This window comes from Empidonax traillii, unplaced genomic scaffold (assembly GCF_003031625.1).
Source record: "Empidonax traillii isolate 1590-97213 ecotype Southwest subspecies unplaced genomic scaffold, ASM303162v1 scaffold138:size3245559, whole genome shotgun sequence".
NCBI classification, from domain to species: domain Eukaryota; kingdom Metazoa; phylum Chordata; class Aves; order Passeriformes; family Tyrannidae; genus Empidonax; species Empidonax traillii.
Window position 1 is genome coordinate 2,993,628 of NW_020955331.1, and position 21,366 is coordinate 3,014,993.

Below are 21,366 nucleotides of genomic sequence, written 5' to 3' on the forward strand. Positions count from 1 at the left end.
AAAAATATTGGCCCAAAAAGCCAATCGTATCCTGGGCTGCATCAAAAGCAGCACGGCCAGCAGATCAAGGGAGATGATTCTCTACTCCGCTCTGGTGTGACCCCACCTGCAGTCCTGCATTCAGATCTGAGGTCCTCAGCACAGGAAGGATGTAGACTTTTTGGAGCAGGTCTAGAAAGCACCACCAAGCTGATCAGAGGGATGGATCACCTCTCCTATGAGGGAAGGCTGAGAGAATTGGGACTCTTCAGCCAGGAAAAGAGGCGGTTTTGGGGTGACCTAATTGCAACCTGAAGGGAACTTACAGGAAAGATGAGGCAAGACTGTTTACAAGAGCATATAGTGACAGGGAGAATGGGCTCAAATTGAAAGAGAGTAGGTTCAGATTAGATATTAGGAAAAAAATTTTATTTGAGGGAGGTGAGGCCCTGGCACAGGTTGCCTAGAGAAGCCCCACCTCTGGAAGTGTTCATGGCCACGTTGCACAGAGCTTGGAGCTACCTGATCTAGTGGAGGGTATCCCTGCCCATGGCAGGGGGGGTGGAACTGGTTGATCTTTACAGTCGCTTCGAACCCAATTCTATGATTCTACGAACAGCTCCCCTCCAAGTGAGGCACACCGGGGCGCGCAGCGGAGCAGCCGCCGCGCCGCGGGGTCCGTGGGCAGCGCCCGTCGCACCGCGGCCCGGCCGAGCCCCGCGGCAGAACCGCACCGCCCCGGGCCGGGCCCAGCTCAACGCTTCGCCCCCCTCCCAGTGTGCGCCCAGCTCCACCAGCCCGGCCCGGGCAGGGCCGCTCCGGCTGCGACACCATTCCCGGCCCGGCTACACGGCCCTGCGCCATCTTAGGCCCGGAGGCGCTCGGGCTGGCTGTGCCCGGCAGACCCCGGTCCCTCTCCGCTGTACTCACGGGAAGGGCGCCGCGGGCCCGCCGCGGCAAAAGGAGGCGGAGGACCAGCAGCCCCGCAGCGCCCAGAGCCAGCAACAGCCCCGCTGAGCCCCCCATGACCGCAGCCTATCGCCGCCGCCGGCCCGGCCCTGCCCCCGGCCCGCCCCCCGCCGCGCCCGGCACCGCGGTCCCGGCCTAGCCTCATTCAAACGGCAGCAGCTCCCGGCACTCGCCGGTCCAGGTAACGCGCGGGAGGGGGATGGTCGCGCTACCATGGTGGAGCCCCGACAGCCGGTCTGCACGGCGACCTTGCCCGCGGCGGGCGGGGGGCTCCGGCATCTCCCCAACGCTGCCCTGACCGCAGCGCCCCACGCGAGCCGGGCCGGGCCGCGCCCCCTCGTTTCCTGGCCCGCGTTTGGGGCCGCGGCAGCCGCGCCCCGGAGAGGGGCTAGGCTGGGCTGGGCTGGGCTGGGGGGCCCGCGGGGACCCCGCGCCTCGCCCGCTCCCTGCAAAGCTCCTCGCAAAAAACTGCGAGGCACCAGCTGAGCTCCAAATTTTGATCAAACCACTGGGATTTCTGAGGATTAACCCATGCAGCGTGTCGTCTTGAGCCCGCACCACTCTCTCCCTCCGCAGCTCGGTGCCCACCGCTGCTGTTTTTTGCGGTAATCCCGCTGTTTTTCAACCCAGGCCTGGTTCCCAGCTCCCGGAGCTGCCGCGGCGGCGGCCCAGCCTTCGGCAGAGATGCAAACAAGCCCTAACAATTAGATACCCTTTCTCAGCTTCAGTAAAGGAGGCTGTGCATTGAGCTGGAAAATGTTTGGGGGTTTTTTGTGCTATGGATCAATTTTATCCAAGATAAATGTGATTGAAATTGACTTTCCATAACTAAGTCTTGTTCTTTAGTATTTTCACCCTGTAGTGAGTTTAATGGTGGTTCTCTGTGCCTAGTCCAACGTCACCACTTACTTAATTGCAAAGAAACTTATTTTTTACTGTAAAGCCCAAGAATTCCTTTGGAAATACATAACATCACCTGTGACTTGAAGTTATATTTTAGTTTAAAATTATTTTATATAGCTCACTTGAAATAATACATTCCATGTAAGTACCTTAATTTTTACCTATTTCAGAGACTACAGTTGAAGATGCATTAAAGGAGAAATTCACGTTTTGTTTAGATGTCTCCCTGCTTGGTAGTTTACTTATAATGCTTTCTCTTATTTAAAAGTATCTTGAAGTGGTTCAAGGTTGAGCTGTTTATCTCAGCATGAGGAACTGCAAGGGGAAAAGATGAGTTCCTTTGGACTTTATTTTCTTGTCGAAATATACAGAGTCAGCATGTCTTACAAAGTAATTGAGCAACTAAAACAGAGGTGCTTTCTTGTGTTGCAGAGCTAAGGAAGAACAGTCTTGCTCTTGGTAGAGTGTGTTAATTGAAAGCATGTTGGCTACAAAGCTGTCCCGGCCTCTCCTAAAATTCTCTGTGAAAGCCCTGAATTTCAAGGACCCAGGGAGTGGCTTTAGGTAAGTAACTTGGTGGAAAAGAAGGCATGAGATCTTGAGTAATGCACACACCAAAGATTCATTTTATTTCAGTGGGGCAGTTTATTTACAGAGTCACAACGTGACTGAGGTTGGAAAGGAACTCTGAAGGTCATGTGGTCCAACCCACCTGCTCAAGCAGGGCCTCCTAGAGCTGATTGTCCAGAACTCTGTCCAGGAGGCTTTTGAGTGTCTCCAGGAATGGATATTCCTCAACCTGCCCAGGCAACCTGTGCCAGTGCTCAGTCACTCATCTGAGCACAGAGGAGATGGACTCCATATGCAAGGAGGGTTTGGCAACATGGGGTTTTTTTCCACACTGCAGTGAAAAACGTATGGAGTAGAGCATTAATTAAGTATCCAGCAAGGATTTATTCTTGAATATCAGCAAGTAGGCCTTTCTGCAGTTCAAGAAACTGCCATATGTTTCTATGACTTCATTCAAGAGGCAATGAATCACATTAAATTAGGAAGTTAAGAAGGAAAGTTTTAGTGAGAAATGGAGGTGGGCTGAGTAACAAAGCTGGTTTTTTCTGAACGTGAACAGAAAATTTGCTATCTAACTTTAATTTCTAGCTCTGAAATAAAACCCCACTGTTTATATTGCTATACGATTGGAACCCTACTAGTCCAAATCCAGAGGAAGTTCAAGTGCTTTCCCTGGCTTTGTTTTAGAGCAGAGTTCCCAAACAGTGGTCTATGTACTACTAATTGTACATAAGCCATTTAAAAGTGGCTTATGGCCTGCTAAACAAGAACTGCCATCTCCAGTGTTGTTCTACTGCTGTTGATAGGGGTGTCCAGCACCATCACGGTCAAGGGTGGCTCTGGTAACAGGGTGTTGAAGATAGCTAAGCTGTTAGAGATTTCCTGTGCAAACAGACTTTTATCTCCTGTTTGCGCCAACACACCAAAGCTCACCAGCAGGAATCTGCTGTGGCCTTAAAAATACGAATTAATGTTTTATTAACTTGAGAAAAGAACTTTCAGCATATTTTTTTTCTTCTTTTTGCTTATTGTTTATTTGTGCTTTGTGCGTCTTGTACTCAGGGCAAAAAAAAAGCAAGTCCCCACAAGCTGCTAAACCTGAAATGAAAATCCAACTGTTCATCTGAAAGGCAGTGCTGTCAGTAAACCAGTGTCTTAATGCACTGAGGCAGGATTTATATACTTGATTCTTCAAGCTCCCTTTTTTTGGTGGAACTGAACAAAAGCCAATGCATGGTTATAAGCACAGATTCAATCTGAGGACCATCTGTGTATTCCAAAAGTCTCAATTGTGGTCTCTAGAACTCAGTCATGCAGAGTGACAAAAATGGCTCCTGGTACGTTCGTGTACAGTGTGGGGGCTCACATTGCTTCGTGGCTGCTTCTGCTGATGACGTTCCTGCTGATCAGTAGCCAACATCCACTTTTTGCCCTTGCCTTCAGGTTCAAGGTAGGATATAGAATGTCAAATATAGAAGTCATTCTCTGCACATTATTGTGAATTGAGTGCAGAAAATCAGTGCTTTGCAGTGAAATAACAGGACCAGACTTGACACTGAAAAATAAAAAACAAGTTCATGCAACTAAAAGAAAAGTTATGAACATTTCTGGGCTCCTTAGGACACACCAAGAAGCTTATTGTTGAAGTAAGACTTCCGGTCCAGGATTGCAGGTCAGTGGTGTTAGCACACACTTTGCCTGGGGACTGACATTTGCAGCAGTTAAATTGGCTGTAGCTATTTCAAGACTTGGCTTGTGACACTAAATTAGAAAAAGGGCTAAACTGTTGCAGGAAGGTGAGTGGACACCACTGCCTGAATGTAAATCAGCTCCTTTCCCATCTGGTTCAAGCCTTCTGCTTTCACAGATCCTTTTTCTAGCCTTGTTTTCCCAAGATATGGTTCAGAGGCCAGAGTGTCTGCAAGCTGCTGTGCTGTGCTGTGCTGTGATGTCTGAGCTGGAGATAATTGTGAATGATTATGCAAATTCACTTAGAAGACACAAAAGCAGCCTGCAGGATAAGCTCTGCTGAAGGATAGATGCTGTTAGAGGAGCCAGGGGTAGATGAAGTATGGTAAGTTTAAGGGAAGGCCGGAATGCTCCAGTGCAATGTCAGTGCCTGAAGCAAAAATGAAACAGCTGATGAAGTCCAGAGAGGTGGGCAAAGACAGAGCTTGGAGTCATTCCAGTGTGTTGTCCAGGCCCAGTTTTGATGAATGATGGCAAGACCTAAGACAGAGTAATGACAATGGTAGCATAGCTTTTCTAAATAAAATCTCACTCCCTTGAAGGCATTGTTGCTTTGCTCTGGTCTGTCTTTGTGAACATGTTTTATTTTGCTGGGAGTCAGACATACTGTACGGAGGAGCTTCACATCTGCATGGCAAGTATTGCTCAAAGATATCTCTTAGCTTAACAATTGAAAAGAGGGGATATAAAATCTAAGAGTATTTAATGGGTAGACACTGTAGAAGTGTCATCCAGGATGACAGAAGGGTGGAGCTATATGTAAAAGCAGTGAGATAGATCCAAGCAAATTCAACCTCAGGCTGGGTATCAGAGACAAAACCACAGCAGAATACTCTCATCAGATAAATGAAAGACTTCCCATATCCCAACTTTGTGCAACCCTTAAGTGAGAGTGTTGTTGCTGTTGAAAATGTAAACATTTCACTGCCCATTTTGTGCCTTCAGACCAGAAGCTATTTTAGAATTCTTCATAATACCCAGACAGGTTCTGCAACTGGAAATAGCATCAAGGTCTTTGGAGAAACAAATGTTTGATACTGTAGGAAACACACAGGCTCAGACTAAGGAGAACTGGATTCTATCTTCTCAAATGACAGCCTACATCATGTGTGTAGGCAGTGTATATTTCTTTTTATGTGTATGTTGCAACAGCAAGGTATGGACAACATATTCCATGCCTGATGGTGCTGTTGTTTTGGGTTTTTTTAACAGGCCTGTGCAGAAATTTTCCCTTCCTGTCTTGTCCCCATGTGGCAGTCGCTCTTATGCAAGTGAAGTCGATCAGGTGAGTGTGAGTTTGCCTTCCATGAACTTGTTCTGCTGAGCTGAGATTTTAAAACCCCTGATGCCTGGTGACCAAATTTGTCTTTCTGATTTGCCAGAGAGACTCCAAGCTGGACCTCTCCAACATATTCCACATTCTTTCCTATCACAGAGCTTCCATTGACGTAGCATGGTACACGCTGCTAAGGATGGAAATAAACAATCATACGAGTGGACTTTTTCTATTTTTGGAACTCACTCAGCAGATGAAATCTTCCACCTTAGAGTGGAGGGAATTTCATGACAAGTTCTTAATAAAGCACTCTTTCTGGGGCGTGGTTGCCTAAAGAGACGTCAGTATCGGTATGTTCTCACCATTTGATCTGGAGAGTGGCCCCCTTTAACAGCCCTCTACCTGAAGGTGCTGACTTGCCAGGAACAGTGCCAGGCAAAAGGAAGGGGAGTGTTTTGCCCTCTTGCCTCTCTTGTGGCACAGAACTCAGCACTGTAGCAGTGCTAGAACATGCACAGCTTGCTCCATAACTCTGGAACAGAGTCTCAGAGGAACTCAAATATGATTCTTGTATCACTGCTGGGCTTCCAGTGTGACCCTGATTGGTCCTTGTGTGTGCTGGGGAAAGCCAAATTTATAGCTCGTTAAAAGAGATGAGTTGGAATGAATTTCAGGTAATTATCACCTAATCCCACCCACAGCAGCACTTTGTTGGATGTGCAAATGTTACTGTTGGACTGTCTGATACACCATGCAATTTTTAGCATGTCACTTAATTGCTGCCTCTCTGGGTTAGGAGGAGGAGTTTGGAGAAGGAATGAGGTATACTTCTATTTAAATTGTAAGTTGGAAAAATAAGAAGGCCAACAAAACCTAACCAAACAAAAAGACTGATGACTAACGGGTCATACTTTTAAATATTAATCCCACTTGATTCTGCTTGGCTTTTAAAACCCAGCACTAGAGGGTTCGTGTGCTACAGAGAGAAAGACGAGTGAGCAGTAAGATTAATCCATATTGTTTCTTCAGTCAAATTCTTTACTCCATGCCCTTTGGGCTGCATGGGGTGCTTTAAACATACAGAAACAGTTCCTGAGGAAAGGAAAACATGTCTTGGGATCTCTTTGGTATACTTTCAGAGTTCAAGATGGATGTGAACTACCAGAGAATGGCAGTTTGCTTGATCTTTTTGCCTTGGGAGCCTGTTACCAGAAGTGCCAAACTCCTCTTCGTGTTGGGAGGACAGTGATCCTGCCTCAATGGAGTGAACTCAGTATGAAACCTTCACTTCTTGTCTTCAGGAGGCACTGGGTGGCAGTAGTTGGCAAAGAGCACAGAGAACATCCCTGGAACAGGCTGCTCCTGGCCAAGGACATGATTTGTTCTGTGAACTGCAAATCACTGATTTCAAATAATTCCAGTGTGTTTTGTTCTGTTTTGGTTTGCAGATTGGCAGCAGAGCTGTGCTTATAACCGGCTGTGACTCAGGATTTGGATTTGCCTTGGCCAAGCACCTCCATGACAAAGGCTTCATTATTTACGCTGGCTGCCTGCAAAAGGTAGAGAAAACAAAAACTGTGTTCTTCACCCATGGCATGTGCACCAACACATAGCAAACGCAATCTTCCCTTTTCTCTCTGCACAGGTTTCTTCCTAGGAGAGGGAGGGTGGGTGGTAGCCCAAAAGACACGGCTGCTTGAATTTCAGAGAGCAAAACCAGAACCAGGACTGAACAGTACCTAAGGATGTTATTTAAATCACAGCATTGTGGTCTATTCCATGTCAAATGTACTGGAACCCCAAATCTAACTTTTTAGGCTTATCCACAAGCAAATTTGGAGGTCAGGTTGAGTCAGGACCATTGGCCCTGCTCTCAGACCATACATATTTATGCAGGGTTTATTTTGAATAATTGTACCATTCACCAAACCACCAGTGATTTTATGGCATGTGATATGAGCATATTTTTCTATATTCATGAACCATGCCTTTGTGGGTATTGAGGGTCTCCTGAAATCACTGTATAGGTCAGTCCCACTAGTGCAAAGGAGAGCAGAATCAGGCTTCAAACAGCTCAGTGATGCAGCCTTGATATGCTCTGCAGGAGTGCTCTGTGTGACAATCAGAGATGCCTGGTCATGGAGAACAGGAGAGAGCTTTAGCCTCTCTCTCCTTATGAAGGAGTACTTTTTTTTAGCTGCATGGCCATTTCCCAACAGAAACAAACTTACTCCTCAGGATATCCTGGGGTGGGTCAGTTATTTTGATCTAATCTTTTAGCTCACTCATCACCATAAATGTATCTTGAATAATGATATTGAAGAGAATTTGCCAGATATTCTTTGATATTATCAGTATTATTTCTACTGTTAATTTTTTCCATTATTACTAAGTTTTGTGTAAATCAGTAATTTGTTTCTGCTGCATTTTTTCAAAACAGAAGTGTTTGTCTCCATAGCTCTATGCCTTGTTGTGTCTCAGCGTTGGGCCAAGGATTTCTTTGTTAGCTGGGCTCCCTCTACAGGCGTTACAGCAGAACAAGACACTTATTACGAACTGCTGCCTTTCAAAAGGGGTCAAGGGAAAGGGTAGATGAGTACTTTTTTGATAGATATTTCTACTCAGCTTTTGTAACTGAAGATCAGCATTAGATAATATAAGAACGCTGCATACTTAAAAAATACCGTTCAGAGTAATAGCCTGCCTCTACATTGACAGGAGCCAAAAGTTTCAGAGTTGCAGTTACTTCTGAGTTTCACTTCCTCTGTCTGAGCTGCTAGAAAGACCCAGTTTTCTGTCACTGAAAGCTCCCTTCCATTTTGCTGTCTTCAGTACTCGTTCTACTGAGTGCATGTTAGTGCAAAATCCTGACGTCTCACAATTTTACCATAAGCTGACATGCAGCAGCATGCCGTAAGTCTTTTGGGCTTTGATTATTATTTACTTCCTCACAAAAAAATCAGCAAAAAGCTTTGCAGTGTCACTCTGTAATTAAATATTGCTTCTTTAGCTGGACTCACATCCCATGTTTCAAAATCTCTGTGGCCATGGCAAGACTGGTAACAGCAGTTGTCATCAGAAGAACACTGGGAAATACCAAAGTCCTTAGCTGACTGCTTGGCCTCCTGTGTGTCTTCAGGCCATATACTTTCTGTAGAATGAAAACAACTCCAAGTGACTGAGCTGATTTCTCATTGTGCCACAGATTTTACTAGCAAAACCATAAGCAGAATTCTGATCGGAGAGTGATTATTGCTGGTGCTGATTTTATCAGCAGAAAAAACTTAGTGTGTTTTTAGATGCTAGATGGAAGTGGAGGTAGAAGTAAGAAGCATCGTCTTTTGCTTGGGTGAATTTGACTTAGCCCTGACATCGAGGAAATGACTGTGAAACTTCAATGTTATTTTCATGGGTTTGTTTGTTTTTGGCAGCACATCTGCACATCAGAAGCATAGTGCGGCTTGGAAGCCGTCGTGTCTTGCAGGGCAGTGAGAAAGCAGAGGTTCTCTGAGTAGGGCAGCAAGCAGGCCAGCTGCTGCAGGGCTCAAAGGAGTGCTCAGGGCCACAGGGTGTTACAGACCGCAGGACACACTGATAGAGATACAAACTGCTAAAGCCCATGAGCACCAGAGAGCAACCATGGAAGGAGGAAGACAAAGCAGTGATGTGCTTTTTTCAGTAAGCAATAGCTGGGCCCTCTTGCCCTGGGGACAGTATGCCCTGGGGCTGACAGCAGAGAGATGCTGGTCTGCTGCTGTAGCATGAAAAGGTCCTTTAACTGCTGTGCGTGGGCCCAGGGCTGCATCTTGTGCCAGGAGACCATGACACAGTCACCAGGTCCCTGACTTGATACCTCCCGTCTGCCCTTTCTGAAGAGCCAAGGGAATGGTCTTGGACTCTGGGCATTAACCGAGACCCACAACTCTTGGCCAGGGTCCCAGCCCCAGGAGTCCCTGTCCGAGCACCCAGCTGCTCTAGCTGCTTGGTGGTTGAAGCAGTTTGTACCAGCTGACTTGTGTAAGGCTCATGGTCAGATGAAGGTGCTTGAGGAATGGTGTTCTGCAGGACCAGCCCTGTTGTTCCCCTTCCTCTTAGGGCTGTAGGACTGTCCTGATTATTCTGTAACTGCCCTGCTCACTCTTTGGCTTGATTTGATGGTTGCTATGCATTTGATATTCTGCACAGGCTCTTTGGCCAGATTCAAACCAACACTTTTTTCCCCTCTAGGATAAGGGAGAGGGTGGCTCCAAGGAACTGGACAACATGAAGAGTGATCGGATGAGAACGGTCCAGCTCAATGTCTGTGACAGCAAAGAAGTGGACCGAGCTGTGGAGCATGTCAACAGCAGCCTGGAGGACCCAGAAAAAGGTGAGTGCATGGCATGGGCTCTGAGGTCACAGAGGTGGCAGGAGCTCTCTTGGCTGGGCTCCAAGAGCATTGTCAGAGTATATTTCAAAAGCTGATCACATGATTAAAGAGCACATGATTTAAGGAGCAGCCATGCAGAGCAAATGGCCTGTTTGAATATTGTGCTATATCAGAAAGCAGCTTCCCACTTCAGACAGCATCTACAAAGGATACTACTTTGTTCTCCACTAGCTCCTGTGGGGACATTAGCAAAAACCAGAGTGGTGTTCAAGGCTCTGGGATTAGTGCTTTGTTCCTGTGAACTAAAGTTTATTGTGACTCCCTTTATGTTGTAAAACCTGCCCAGTGCCCAAGGATTGGGGATTAACAATAGAAATGTCTCCCCCATTCTTTCAAATGGCAAAGGAAATGATGAGGTTTTCCAAAGAGTTTCCCATAAAACTGGCTGAGTATCACAACAGAGTTCACAGAATATTCTGAGTTGGAATGGTCCCACAGGGATCATCAAGTCCAGCCTTTAAGTGAATGACCCATACAGGGATTGAACCCACAGCCTTGGCTTTATTAGCACCATTCTTTAACCAACTGAGCTAATCATTAATGTCTTTGCAGATACAAACATTTTGAGTTCAGGGGGTAGCTGTAACTGACTTTCATAGCCTGCCTACTTCATTCTGCTGAGGTGACAACAACAAATTCTGCTCCAGTACTGTAAAAATCCCCATTGCTCATACATTTCTGAAACCTTTCCACCCTTTGTTCAAGTACATTTTTCCACTAAAGAACATCACATTCAACACAAGGTTGTTTAAAAGCAGAACAAGCAATAATGTTTACTTCTGGATTTTGTATAAACCTATTTCTTTTGTCCTTCTTTATATTTAATTTTGATGTGTGCATCTGCTATATAAGTTTTCAAGCCCTATGTTTTCAAGCCCAGGCCAGGAGGAAGTTGCCTTTTCTGGGCTGCTTCTGAGGACAGCAGACAGAAGCCTTTCTTAGATCTTTCTCAGTATGTTTCTTGTACAATTAGAATATTATATGAGGTGAGTTGATTTTATTCAAAATTCCTTTTCAGTCTTTCTAAGTAGGTAGCTTTAGTTGTTGCTATCTTGGTTGTAGCAGAATAAACAGCATAGGCCATGGCATGCATGCCCATCCATGCCTATGTTCTCCTTCCCAGCACTGCAGACATTCTAGTTCTTATGGTGACAGAAGGGATTTTACTTTGAAAGAATTACTCTTTTGTTTCTTACAAGGTCATTCCTATTCTTATTATTTGCATTTAGAGACTATTATATTGCTTCTTTTAAAAATTCACAATGGATAAACATAGAGTGGAAGGAAACAGCTCAGACAGGTTGAGGTTCTCTGTTTGCTGGCTCAGAACTTCCCAGGAAACCTTGTTCACAGTACTTTGTGGCTGCAGTGTTGGGTGGTACAGTCAGATCCCAACTGTGGTTATATATGCTCAGAAGAATGAAGTGTGCTCTGGACTGTCTTCTATGTGGTTTCCATCAGTGCAAGACAAAACGAAAAACTCTGTTATGTGGTTATTAGCAAGGCTTTTACCAACCTGCTCTCATTAGTCTCATAGGGGTGCTTGATTTTGTCTTGTAGGGCTCTGGGGGCTGGTTAACAATGCTGGGATCTCCACATTCGGGGAAGTTGAGTTCACCAGCATGGACACCTACATGGAGGTAGCTGAAGTGAACCTGTGGGGCACTGTGAGAACCACCAAGGCTTTCCTCCCTCTCATCCGGAGGTCAAAGGGTGAGTGATCCCCTCCTGATTGGCTCTCCCTGTAGCAGGTCCTTCATCCAGCCACATCTTGCGGTGTTAAAGGCCAAAAGGTCTGTTGCACTGCTCTCTGCTCCAGTGGCCACCTCCCTACCTTTACAGACACAACATGGCCCCAGCAGGGACTGCTTGACCTCTCTGAGTTACACAGCAAGGCAGCAGGCCTGAAAACCAATTATTTCTCTTTCCCATCTGCACTGCAACATCCCACACAAGATCTAATCCATCATACCTTCTTTTACCTGTTCAGAAGCTGCAGCTCAGCATAATGTGATAAATGTAGTAAATGCCAGGAGAAATCCTCCCTGCTATATAAAAAACAGCTGTGCCAATGCTGGCAGGGTGGGCAGCAGCAGTGTAAAAAGCTGCTTGCAGGGAAGGTGTGGGCTCTGGGAGTCTGTAATGTAGGAGAGGTGGGATTTGTACAGCAAAGGCACACAGACCCAGAGCTTGATTGGGTCTCATTATAAAGAAGCAAAACCTTTCCTAGGGCAAACTACCCGACTAAATGAGAATATTTTTCACTCTTGAGCCATCCACAGGCATTAACAATGCTGTCCTGTGCTGCAGACCTGGGCTGGATGTGGCCTGGGTAATATTTCTTCCACCATGGAAGGTTATCCATTTCTGTGGGCAAGGTTTGTCTTTCTAACACAACTTAGCAATTAGCACTGATAGAAAGTGCGGAGAACTGCAACCTCTGCCTAGACTACAGCATCCACAGCCTCCCACCAGCATTCTCCTCTGCCAAAACAGATGGCTTCTAGAAAGGAGAAAGCCCCAGGTCTGTGCCTGGAGCCATAATCCAGCTGTCACACAAAAAAGGGTACAGTGAACTTAAACTGCTCTGCCTGTTCCTGGTGCTGGAGCAATCCATTCCTAAGAGCCACCATCGGGCTCCTGGATTTTGTGCCATTGATTTGCAAATAAACAAGCTTCGTTTTGGTGCCAAAGGCTTTCCTTGCTCCTGCTTCCTGTTGTCTGGGCTCAGTCCAAATTGCTGCTGAGCAATCCTGTTTCCCACCATGCTGGCTCTGTCCAGTCTCTTCTGTGTTCCCCACAGCACTGAGCTTTGTGTGTCACCATGTGTTCCCTCAGGTATAATGAGCCAAGGAGCACGAGCACTGGGCTTGTTCTCCTGCCTGAAGGCTGTTGCATAGGACAGCTATGCTCAGGTAAAGCCATGAGCAGGTCTGCCAGGCAGCCCTGCAGTGGGCAGGAGGGGGATGCACATTCAGGAATCTGTTGGGTGGTGTGTGCCAGGTATCTGCCCTGGGTCAGGTGCCACAGCTCAGCTGTGCTCTGCCTGGCCTCTGCCTAGGGCGTGTGGTGAACATCAGCAGCATGATGGGTCGGATGGGCAGCCCTGCCCGCTCCCCATACTGCATCACCAAGTTTGGCGTGGAAGCCTTCTCCGATTGCCTGAGGTACGAGATGCAGCCCCAGGGAGTGATGGTCAGCATCGTGGAGCCTGGCAACTTCATCGCTGGCACCAACCTGTACAGCCCTGAGCGGATCAAAGCCATCGCCGACAAAATGTGGGACGAGCTCCCGGAGATCGTGCGCAAGGACTATGGCAGGAAGTACTTCGATGAGCAGGTCAGCAAGATGGAGAACTACTGCAACAGCGGCTCCAGGGACACCTCGCCCGTCATCGAGAGCGTTGCCCACGCCCTCACCTCCACCGCCCCCTACACCCGCTACCACCCCATGGATTACTACTGGTGGCTGCGCATGCAGATCATGACACACATGCCTGCTGCCATCGCAGATCGGCTCTATGTCTACTGAGGCCTCACACTCACAAGCTACCCAGGTGGGAAATCGGTTTTAAAGAGAGCTTTGTACACATTTCCCATTAGTCCTTTTTAAATTTTTCTAACCTCATTTCAGAGTACTGTATTTTAGCTCTAAAGGGTTCATTTAAATATCAGACATAACCTAAAGGGCAGTAATTTGCAGGAAATGCCTCGTAGGCAGGAATACATTATGTTTGTAAAGAGGCGATGATTCTTTGCTATTTATTTCATGTAATCCTTTCTTTTTTCACCTCAAACATGAAGTTATAATCATTATTTAAACTGCAATTGCTCTGAAATGTTTTCAGAATAATTTCTGCTGATGGCCAAACACAATCTTCACAATTCCTGCCTAGGGTGCAGCCTTCATACCATAAAACAGAGTCCCTCCATGCTGTAATGGCAAACCACTGCTTCTTCATGACAAAGAACATCCAACTGACTTTTTCAGACCTGGTCACAGTAGCCCAAGGCATATCAGAGACTTCTTTAATTTGAGGATCAGAACTCAAAATACTCAAGGTGCTGAAACTGAGCAACTGACCCCGTCCCTTTCTCTCTTAGAACTATATTGATGAAACATTAGAGAAAAGGAACACGTCTGCTTTTCTTGCATGCTTTCTTGCAAAGGAGTTCAATGATCCAGGGACTCAATCCTGCAGACCTCCCCCCGCAGGAGTTCCTTACTCCTATGAGCATTCCCATGAGTGTGAGCAGCTTTACGCACAGGACTGCAGGTGTCAGGAGTGGCCCGCAGTAACATTTCTCATCAACAGTAGCTGAACATCATCTCCAGAGTTAGCCTGGAGAAGTTTCACTCAAGCTCCTGTAATTTGTGAGGATCACGGTAGAGAAGCAGGGAGGGTTATAGTCACATCAGTGAATGCCCTTCTACCAGCGACCTCAGAGTTACACTGAAGTGTTTGTACAGCACCTTGCACAGAAGGGCCTTAACCCTGACTGGGGCCTCTGTGCAGTGCAGGTGATGATAACAGTAATAACTTCCATTGAGGGAGTCACTGAGCTGAAATACATCCAATATGACATAAATCTATCAGAATGTCCATAACAGTAAAGTTAACTTTAGAAGCAGTTTCATTTCCATGATGGTTGTTTACATGTCTAAGAAATATTTGTTTTGTACTTTAAGAAAAGAAAAGGAAAAAAAAAAAATTAAAAGAGCCTTCCATGGAGAATGCAGAAAGAGTAATTTTTTTTTTAAGCTTGAAAGGCAAAAATAAAAAGTAACTTAAATAACCATTGTTAGTGAAGTTGAAAAGATCTCATGTGCTCTAGTAACATACAGTGACATGATCAAAGTCCTTTGGCTTAATAAATGTATACATGAATGGTAACAAAATTCAGAGCCTTCCTCTCTTTTTTTTTTTTTAAATATTTAAGGTGAAAGCTCATGTTCTGTAGTGGTGAGTTTCACGCCTGTTCCACCTACACAGCATTCAGAGGCTCCTTTTGCAGTCTTGGGTCTTGCATGTCTGTATGCTGGATGGTGCAAGACTTCTGCAGGAGTACCAGATGTATCCTGCCTCTCGTGACAGATATGCTCAACCCCTGGACTCTGCGTATTCACAGCTCTTAAACCTGCATTTGTAGCAGACTCCTGCAGATTACAAAGTATTATTATGGATTATTCCTAAGGGATCAGGAAGGGAAACTGAGCTCTGAAGAGGGGAAGGTTGTGGTGGTGATTCAGCAGGGCAGACACACAACAGGTCACTGACAGACTCCAAATAAAACCTTGGGAGAGACTTGCCGGTTTCCAGACCTTTCTGATTTTCTCCAGAGTCTTAGTAGTGGTTGCTGCATCTTGTAGTGCAGGGTGTATTGCCTTTTTTTCCAACACATGGATTTTTCTCTGGGGCAAAACATAAGAGTATGAACCACAAGAGACCCAGCAGGCACAAGGACTATTTGCAAGGCAAAGCAAAACACCTGGATAACAATATCTGCTGTACATGATACAGCAGAGAGAGAAAAGTTCTGGTAGTCTAAAAATACGGCTCCAAAGTGCCAAGTAACATAAAAAAAAAACCTGTAATGCCACCTGGTATGCTATTTCCCAGTTTTACTGCTGGGTTTTAATAGAGACATCAATGAAGTTAGACGTGGGAAAAAAACAAGTGCACAGCCAGGTTATCTCAGTTTAGCTCAGAGACCCCTGAGAGCAAACGTAGCAGACGTTGAACAGTACCACATTCATTCCCAAAGACAAAGCTGGGCTGTGATAACTGCACTCACATGCACACGGCATCACTTCTGCAGGCTCCTGAACTCTCGCATGAGGTGCCCCCAGGGAGCTCTGGAGCTGTGCCACCGTGCCAGGGCCAGAGGAGATGGGACGGTACCATGTGGTCACATATGATGAGGAGTCAATGCCTGGGGTGCTCCTGTGCTTCCACGGCCCTTCCGATGTTTCTGTGTGAGTTTGCCTGACACTGGGAGAGTTTGGTAGCCGATGTATTGTCAGGAGTGCAGCAAGCTGGCTAGTTTTTTGCTGGATCTTGGCAATCCCACACTTCAGGGTTTACCCTGAGAAGAGCATTAAAAGCTAATCCCCTCTGGTTTTGCATGACTGTCCTTTTGACTTGGTGCACTCGAGGTCCTGCCTGCACGGTGCCACTGCGGCTCCTGGAATAGCTTCAGCCCAAGTTTATTTGAAAACTGAGAAGAACAAAAGCGTAGCAAAAGAGGACTTGGCCGAGCACCTAGTCCTCTACACTTCCAGAGCTGCCTCAGTGGGAGCTTCTGTTCGTTCCCTCAGGAGGAGCTGCAGACCCTGGAGGGGCCAGTTTGCGGGGTGCCTTGGGCTCTAGACTGATCCCAGCTGGTTGAAGGAAGGGCTCTCTCTTCTCAAATTTCTTGCCAGGCAAAGACCCTTGGCAACGATGCAACAGATCTTACTGTGCAGCACCCCTTGGGTAACCTGGAGTTAAAAATAACTTTCCCTTGGGTGGTGGGAGGCAGCAGAGATGGAGTAATTTTAACTACAGCTGTTAAATCTTGTTATGAGCCCTAATATGGAAACCCACTTCAGAACTTTTTGCTCCTAGTGATGAGGGTGGAGAGTGCTGTTTGAGACCAACATTTTGTGACCCTTTACTGCCACATTATTGGGATGAAGTGCAGGGATTCCCTGTTAAAGAGAAGCTCATTTCAGAATCAGGAATTCACACACCTTTGGGACAGCTGGTCCCAGGGTCATGCCTCAGCTCCCCCACATCATGGCAGAGGTCTGGCCCAGGCTCCTTCCTGGGTGTCAGCCCTGTGAATCTGGCTGGGACTTAGGGCCCTGGGCTGGTCGTTTGTTACCAGGACTTCTCTGGAAATAGAAAAGAGGAAAGGACCACTCCTGTTCAGACAGTATTAAACAGCTGAGCACAGGGTGTCTTCCCCAATTGAATTAAATATAACAATTAAATAGATCCTCAGTTAAACATATGAGTGGCTCAGTTGCCGAGCTACAAGTCAAATCCCTGTCTGTTCTGAGGTTGGACTGAAGCCAAGGGGCCTTGCTGCAAAGTGTATGTGCAGCTGCTGGCACTTGGAGAACTATATCTCTGAAAAGAAAGTATCTTCCCAGAAAACAAGAAGAGAATATAAGCATAACTCACAGATCTGATGACGCTTCCCCAGGGAGATACTGCTCAGGAGCACTGCACTGGTTTCTCTTCCCTCTTTCCCAGCAGCCATATAGGACTTGCTGTGCAGCCTTGGAGTGCTGCAGAGTTAAACTGGTGCTTCTCTGCGCGAGATGAAGTGCTGGGCTGGTACCACTAGAGCAGCAAGCAGTGAATGAGAGCAAGAAGCAGGAGATGCCAAGGCCAGGATCAGCCTGTGCACCTGTCACAGGGATGGCAGGCAATGCTGGCAGTGCCACCTCTGCTCATCACCACCTGTCACCTGAGCATCGCAACCCTCACTGGGTGATGGGTGGAAGGGATGCTGTGAATATGCCCCAGTTTCGGCAGTCAGAGGGGGCAGCACACATGCCACTCTGTCAGCCAGAGGGACTGACTGCCTGGAGCAGGCTCAGCACCACCCCTGCCAGCCCTGAGGGTGATGATGGCACATCATGCCAGCTTGGTCTGTGTTCCTGGGGACTTCCACCCACCACGAGGCAGAGAGGGGCACACAATATCATCCTGCAGCTCCTCTGCAACCAGTGAGGGACAGGTGGAGGTAGTTGCCTATCATGTTCTGCCTTCCAAAGGGTTCCAGGACTTCAGGATTGCCTGGAAAACCGCAAAGCAGGCTGCTCTGCTTCCATAGCCAGCTGTGGTCTGTGGGAAGCATAGGGGTGAGGTGTCTGGCTAAATGTATGTTGCTATCTTAAAATAATTTTTGCTAAGATAGTGTCTTGTTTTAGGTTATTTGAAGATGCCTTTTTGTAAGCATCTGTCCCTATCAGATATGAGTCCTGTCTTCCTGGGGCCCTACCATCATAAGGAAGAGGGACTAGACCTAGCTGCAGCCTCCTCCAGTCATCCTTCCCCCTCCCTTCCTTAGCACAAGGTTGTGCAATTATTTGTGTGATGTGAGACATCTTCAGCAGAAAAGCTTGGAAGACCTGTCCTCACCTCCCACATGAATCCTGGGGAGACAGAGCTCTCCCAAAGTGGGGGTGCCCTGGTTCCACAGCCTTGTAGCAAGCGGATTATCCCACCCACAAACCAGTTTGGATCTTTGGTGCTGAGGAGTGTGCCCTGGGAACCACAGCCTCATTGCAGCCACCCCAGATGGGTGCAGTCCTTGGCAGGGGCTTCATCCTATCCTAGTTTTGAATTTCTGACAAGCTTCGATGTGCTAGTCCCTGGGGTAACACACCAGCATATGGGACTGGGAAAGGCTGAGGAGACATCTTGCCTTTCCCAAGTGTCTAGTCCCATGAGTTTAAAATCCCCCTCCTGGTCTTGTGCAGGTATTCATCCTTGAGCACAATGTTGCTTTATTTTCCAGCCAGAATTGCACACTGGGAATTGCACATAGGGGGAGCCTATTCTCCGCCTCCCTGAATACCCACACACTAAAGCCCCGGAAAGCTCCCTGCGTGATCACTGTGGTGGTATTTATGACTTTGCCTGGAGCAGGATGTCTTGTGAGATAACATGTTTCCACAGAGACTTCCAGCCAGTTTTTCAGGCCTTAGGAGTCTGAACGCTGCCGGTGTGTCCCAGCCACCCAGCCAGGGCTGGGCATTACTAGCACAGAAAGCAAGTTTCTGTGGTTTCCATGAATACAGGGTGATTATTCACTGCTTCTCCTATCAAGGGATCTTGGACATATTGTGAGAAACTTTAGCACGATCCAATCCACCACACAGTGAAACTGAGACTTCTTGTCATGAGACTGAAACTATAACTGGTCTGAAGGAGAGACCAGAAAAGCTACAGATTGATTCAGCAGAAGCTTTGAGTTATTCTTGATTCACCTTTGAATCTGCAATGAGTTTAAAACCAGAGAAAGAACTTATTCCCTGATATGTTATCAGGACCTGGCCAGCCCTAGGTGGGGTTTCCCACCTTTCCCATGGCCCAGGATTCCATCTCAGTCCCACCGCAGCTGTGCATCCCTGGGGTGGGCATGAGGATGCTGATCTTCAGCCTCACTGAGCTGGATTCACTCCTACAACCCCTGCCTGTCCCCCTCTCTCCAGTGGACTGAGTCCATGATCCTGCCCAGGGCAAGAACCGCACTCAGAGGCAAGGGATGATCTGCTCCAGTGGGGTTGCTCCTGGCAGCCATGACACTGCTTGTGCTTGGGAATGGTCCCAGTGGTACCAGGAGGTCACCACCTCCCTCCTTGTCCTGCCTCTGCTTCTTGAACTTGCTGAGCTTGTCCCTGCCAAGAGGTGCCTGCTGTCCCCTGTGACCAGGGATTTGCCCCTGGCTGGGTGCCTGCACACGGCAGAGGGGGCTGGATCAGCAGGAGTGGAGGGAGCTGCTTTCCTCTGGTTCTCCAGCACTTTCCTTGAAGCTCCTCTGGATGCCACCCTGCTCCAGGGGAATTAGCTATGCTTGGCAGAGAACCTTGCAGGTGAGGGAATCACCTTCCACCCCACGGAGAGGGGGATTTGTGCTCCTTTGCTGATGCTGTGGGACAGCTCTGCCTCTCTGGGTTGTTGCTCAAGAGTTTTCTCTAGCACTGAATCCCTCAACAAGAAGTTCACATGCTGTGGAGCACCACCAGCTCACCTGGAAAGCTGGGTTCTGCACAGCTGCCAAACCCCAGCACAACCCAGCCCAGCTCTGCTTGGACTGATGCTGCCTGGGCAGCATCCCCAGGGGTGTAACCCTTTCTCCTCATCATCCCTCGAGAGCTTCTGAACCCCTCCCTTGTTTCTCAGATCCTGGGAGATCCCTTGGGCTAATTCTCAGCCAGATCAATGCACTTCCCGCCATGCTCCAGTACTAATGAGCGAGGGGCTTAGTGGGGTGAATTTCTTTTGTTGGGGGTGTGGATTCAGCAAGTGGCTCCCAGGCTCTCAAGAGATTGGTAGGCTTTTGTTTTCCCCTGTTGTTTCTAAAAGCAGGTTTCCCTCTCAGACTCAGCTGACTGAGACCGTGGTGCTGACAGGAGGGGTAGGAGGGTGTGTGGTGGGCCAGCACAGCACGGGGATGCTATGGAGTGAGATGGGCACACAGGGATGTGGTTGGGGTGCCAATGGGGGACACTGTGGCAGCTTGAGGAGGCTACAGGGCAGCCTGCTGTAGGATGGGTGTGAGTCCTGCTCTGGCTGCCACAGGAGGTCTAGGGGGTGGTGGGTGGAAGGACAGGCTGTTCCCAAAATGCCTGCCCTGAATTGAACCCCCCAGAGTCCTTCCAACCGCCTTCTATCGGTGCTGTTGCCCAGCTGGGTGTCCTGAGTGCTGGCTGGAGGTGAGCAATCATCCCCAGACCCTGAAAAAGCCCCTTTCAGCCCTGGCAGATGAGAACAAGGGGCAACACATCTGCCAGAGTGATTCAGTGCTGGCACAAAGCATAGACAGAGCTGAGCCCTGCACTGGTGCTGCTGGCCATGCACGGGCTGGTACCACACCATGGGGCTGAGCCCCAGGGCCACCCTGAAAGGCTCTTTGTGGCCCTCGGTGCTGTGGCCACATGTCTTCACTCCTGGCTACCCAATTGTGGCAGGATTCTGTGCAGAAATGCATTTGTGACTTTCTGACCCACTGCAGCCGTGCTCTGGTCTGTACCATAACTGAAACCCGTGCCAAAATCCTTTAGAAATTCCTCAAAGTGGAGAATAAAGCATCAACAAAATTATTTTTCTGGGGATTTCCTCTAGATGTGGCCACTCTGGAGCTGTGCTGAGCATAAAGGCTCATGCTAGTGTCTGGGGTGTGATGGTCTCCCAGGACATGCAATCCATCTGAATGCCACACGTCCCACATGGCAATGAGGGTCACCAGCTCCATTCCCTCCAATGGCCTGTGCCAGAGCTTCTCCCACTGCTCCAAGGTCTATGTCCAGGAGCTGACCTGGCCCTGGGTGCCCAGCAGCACTGGGGGTTTGTTTTGCTGCTCTGTTTGTCCCTCCATGGGATGATGGATGGCCTTGGGCTGGGCTCAGTAGTGTGGCCTGACATATGTTGGGGGTCACACCAGGGAGACAGAAGCAGGCAAGGTGTCCTAGTGTTTGAGAATAACATCAGGCATTTTTCTTTCCCATTCCAAGGAAATGTTGGGGCTCTGCAGGACTGCATCTTCTGACTGCTGTTTCCCCCCTTTTGTAGTTCTTTAGAAAAAAAAATCCAGGCATGCTAACTCCATCCCAGAAATGAAAAAAGTGTGCCCAAATTCCCAGCCCAGCTGATAGCAGCTCTCTAAGGAGGCAGGACATGTTATACAGCCTGGCATCTCCAGGGGCTGCCCACCAGGATGAGCTCCTGCTCCTGGAAAGCACTGCTCCTGTGCTGCCTCTTTCCCAGCCATCC

General features: G+C 47.9%; 2 protein-coding genes across 6 annotated transcripts in view; one reads left to right on the forward strand and one right to left on the reverse strand.

Annotated features, from left to right (window-relative positions):
• LOC114057557 (D-beta-hydroxybutyrate dehydrogenase, mitochondrial-like) overlaps positions 1–1,210 on the reverse strand; it is a 28,752-nt gene extending 27,542 nt beyond the window's left edge. For 2 of the 4 annotated variants that reach the window (XR_003571244.1, XM_027883968.1), the window contains exon 1: positions 910–1,030. Coding sequence is in view for 3 of the 4 variants with exons in the window: in XM_027883968.1 (XP_027739769.1) it covers positions 910–1,005 (96 nt within the window). In the remaining variant the exon portion in view is untranslated. Of the gene's footprint in view, positions 1–909; positions 1,049–1,160 lie in introns of those variants that run through there. The other 2 variants (XM_027883966.1, XM_027883970.1) reach the window with 2 other exon arrangements.
• On the forward strand, positions 1,043–14,774 carry BDH1 (3-hydroxybutyrate dehydrogenase 1). 2 transcript variants are annotated; one of them, XM_027883971.1, is made up of 7 exons: positions 1,043–1,129; positions 2,284–2,415; positions 5,383–5,455; positions 6,895–7,005; positions 9,674–9,815; positions 11,436–11,588; positions 12,937–14,774. In XM_027883971.1, the coding sequence occupies exons 2-7, from the start codon at positions 2,333–2,335 to the stop codon at positions 13,404–13,406; spliced, it is 1,032 nt and encodes a 343-aa protein (XP_027739772.1). In that variant the 5' UTR covers positions 1,043–1,129; positions 2,284–2,332; the 3' UTR covers positions 13,407–14,774. The 2 variants fall into 2 exon arrangements, with proteins under 2 accessions (XP_027739772.1, XP_027739773.1); XM_027883972.1 differs by lacking the exon at positions 1,043–1,129 and adding an exon at positions 1,532–1,553.
• Positions 14,775–21,366: the final 6,592 nt, after the last annotated feature.

Excerpts from the sequence above, each read along its gene's own strand:
- BDH1 (XM_027883971.1), top strand. The coding sequence starts at position 2,333 with ATGTTGGCTACAAAGCTGTCCCGGCCTCTCCTAAAATTCTCTGTGAAA. Across the intron at positions 5,456-6,894 it reads ATGCAAGTGAAGTCGATCAG|ATTGGCAGCAGAGCTGTGCT; the intron begins GTGAGTGTGAGT and ends TTTGGTTTGCAG. Across the intron at positions 7,006-9,673 it reads ACGCTGGCTGCCTGCAAAAG|GATAAGGGAGAGGGTGGCTC; the intron begins GTAGAGAAAACA and ends TTTCCCCTCTAG.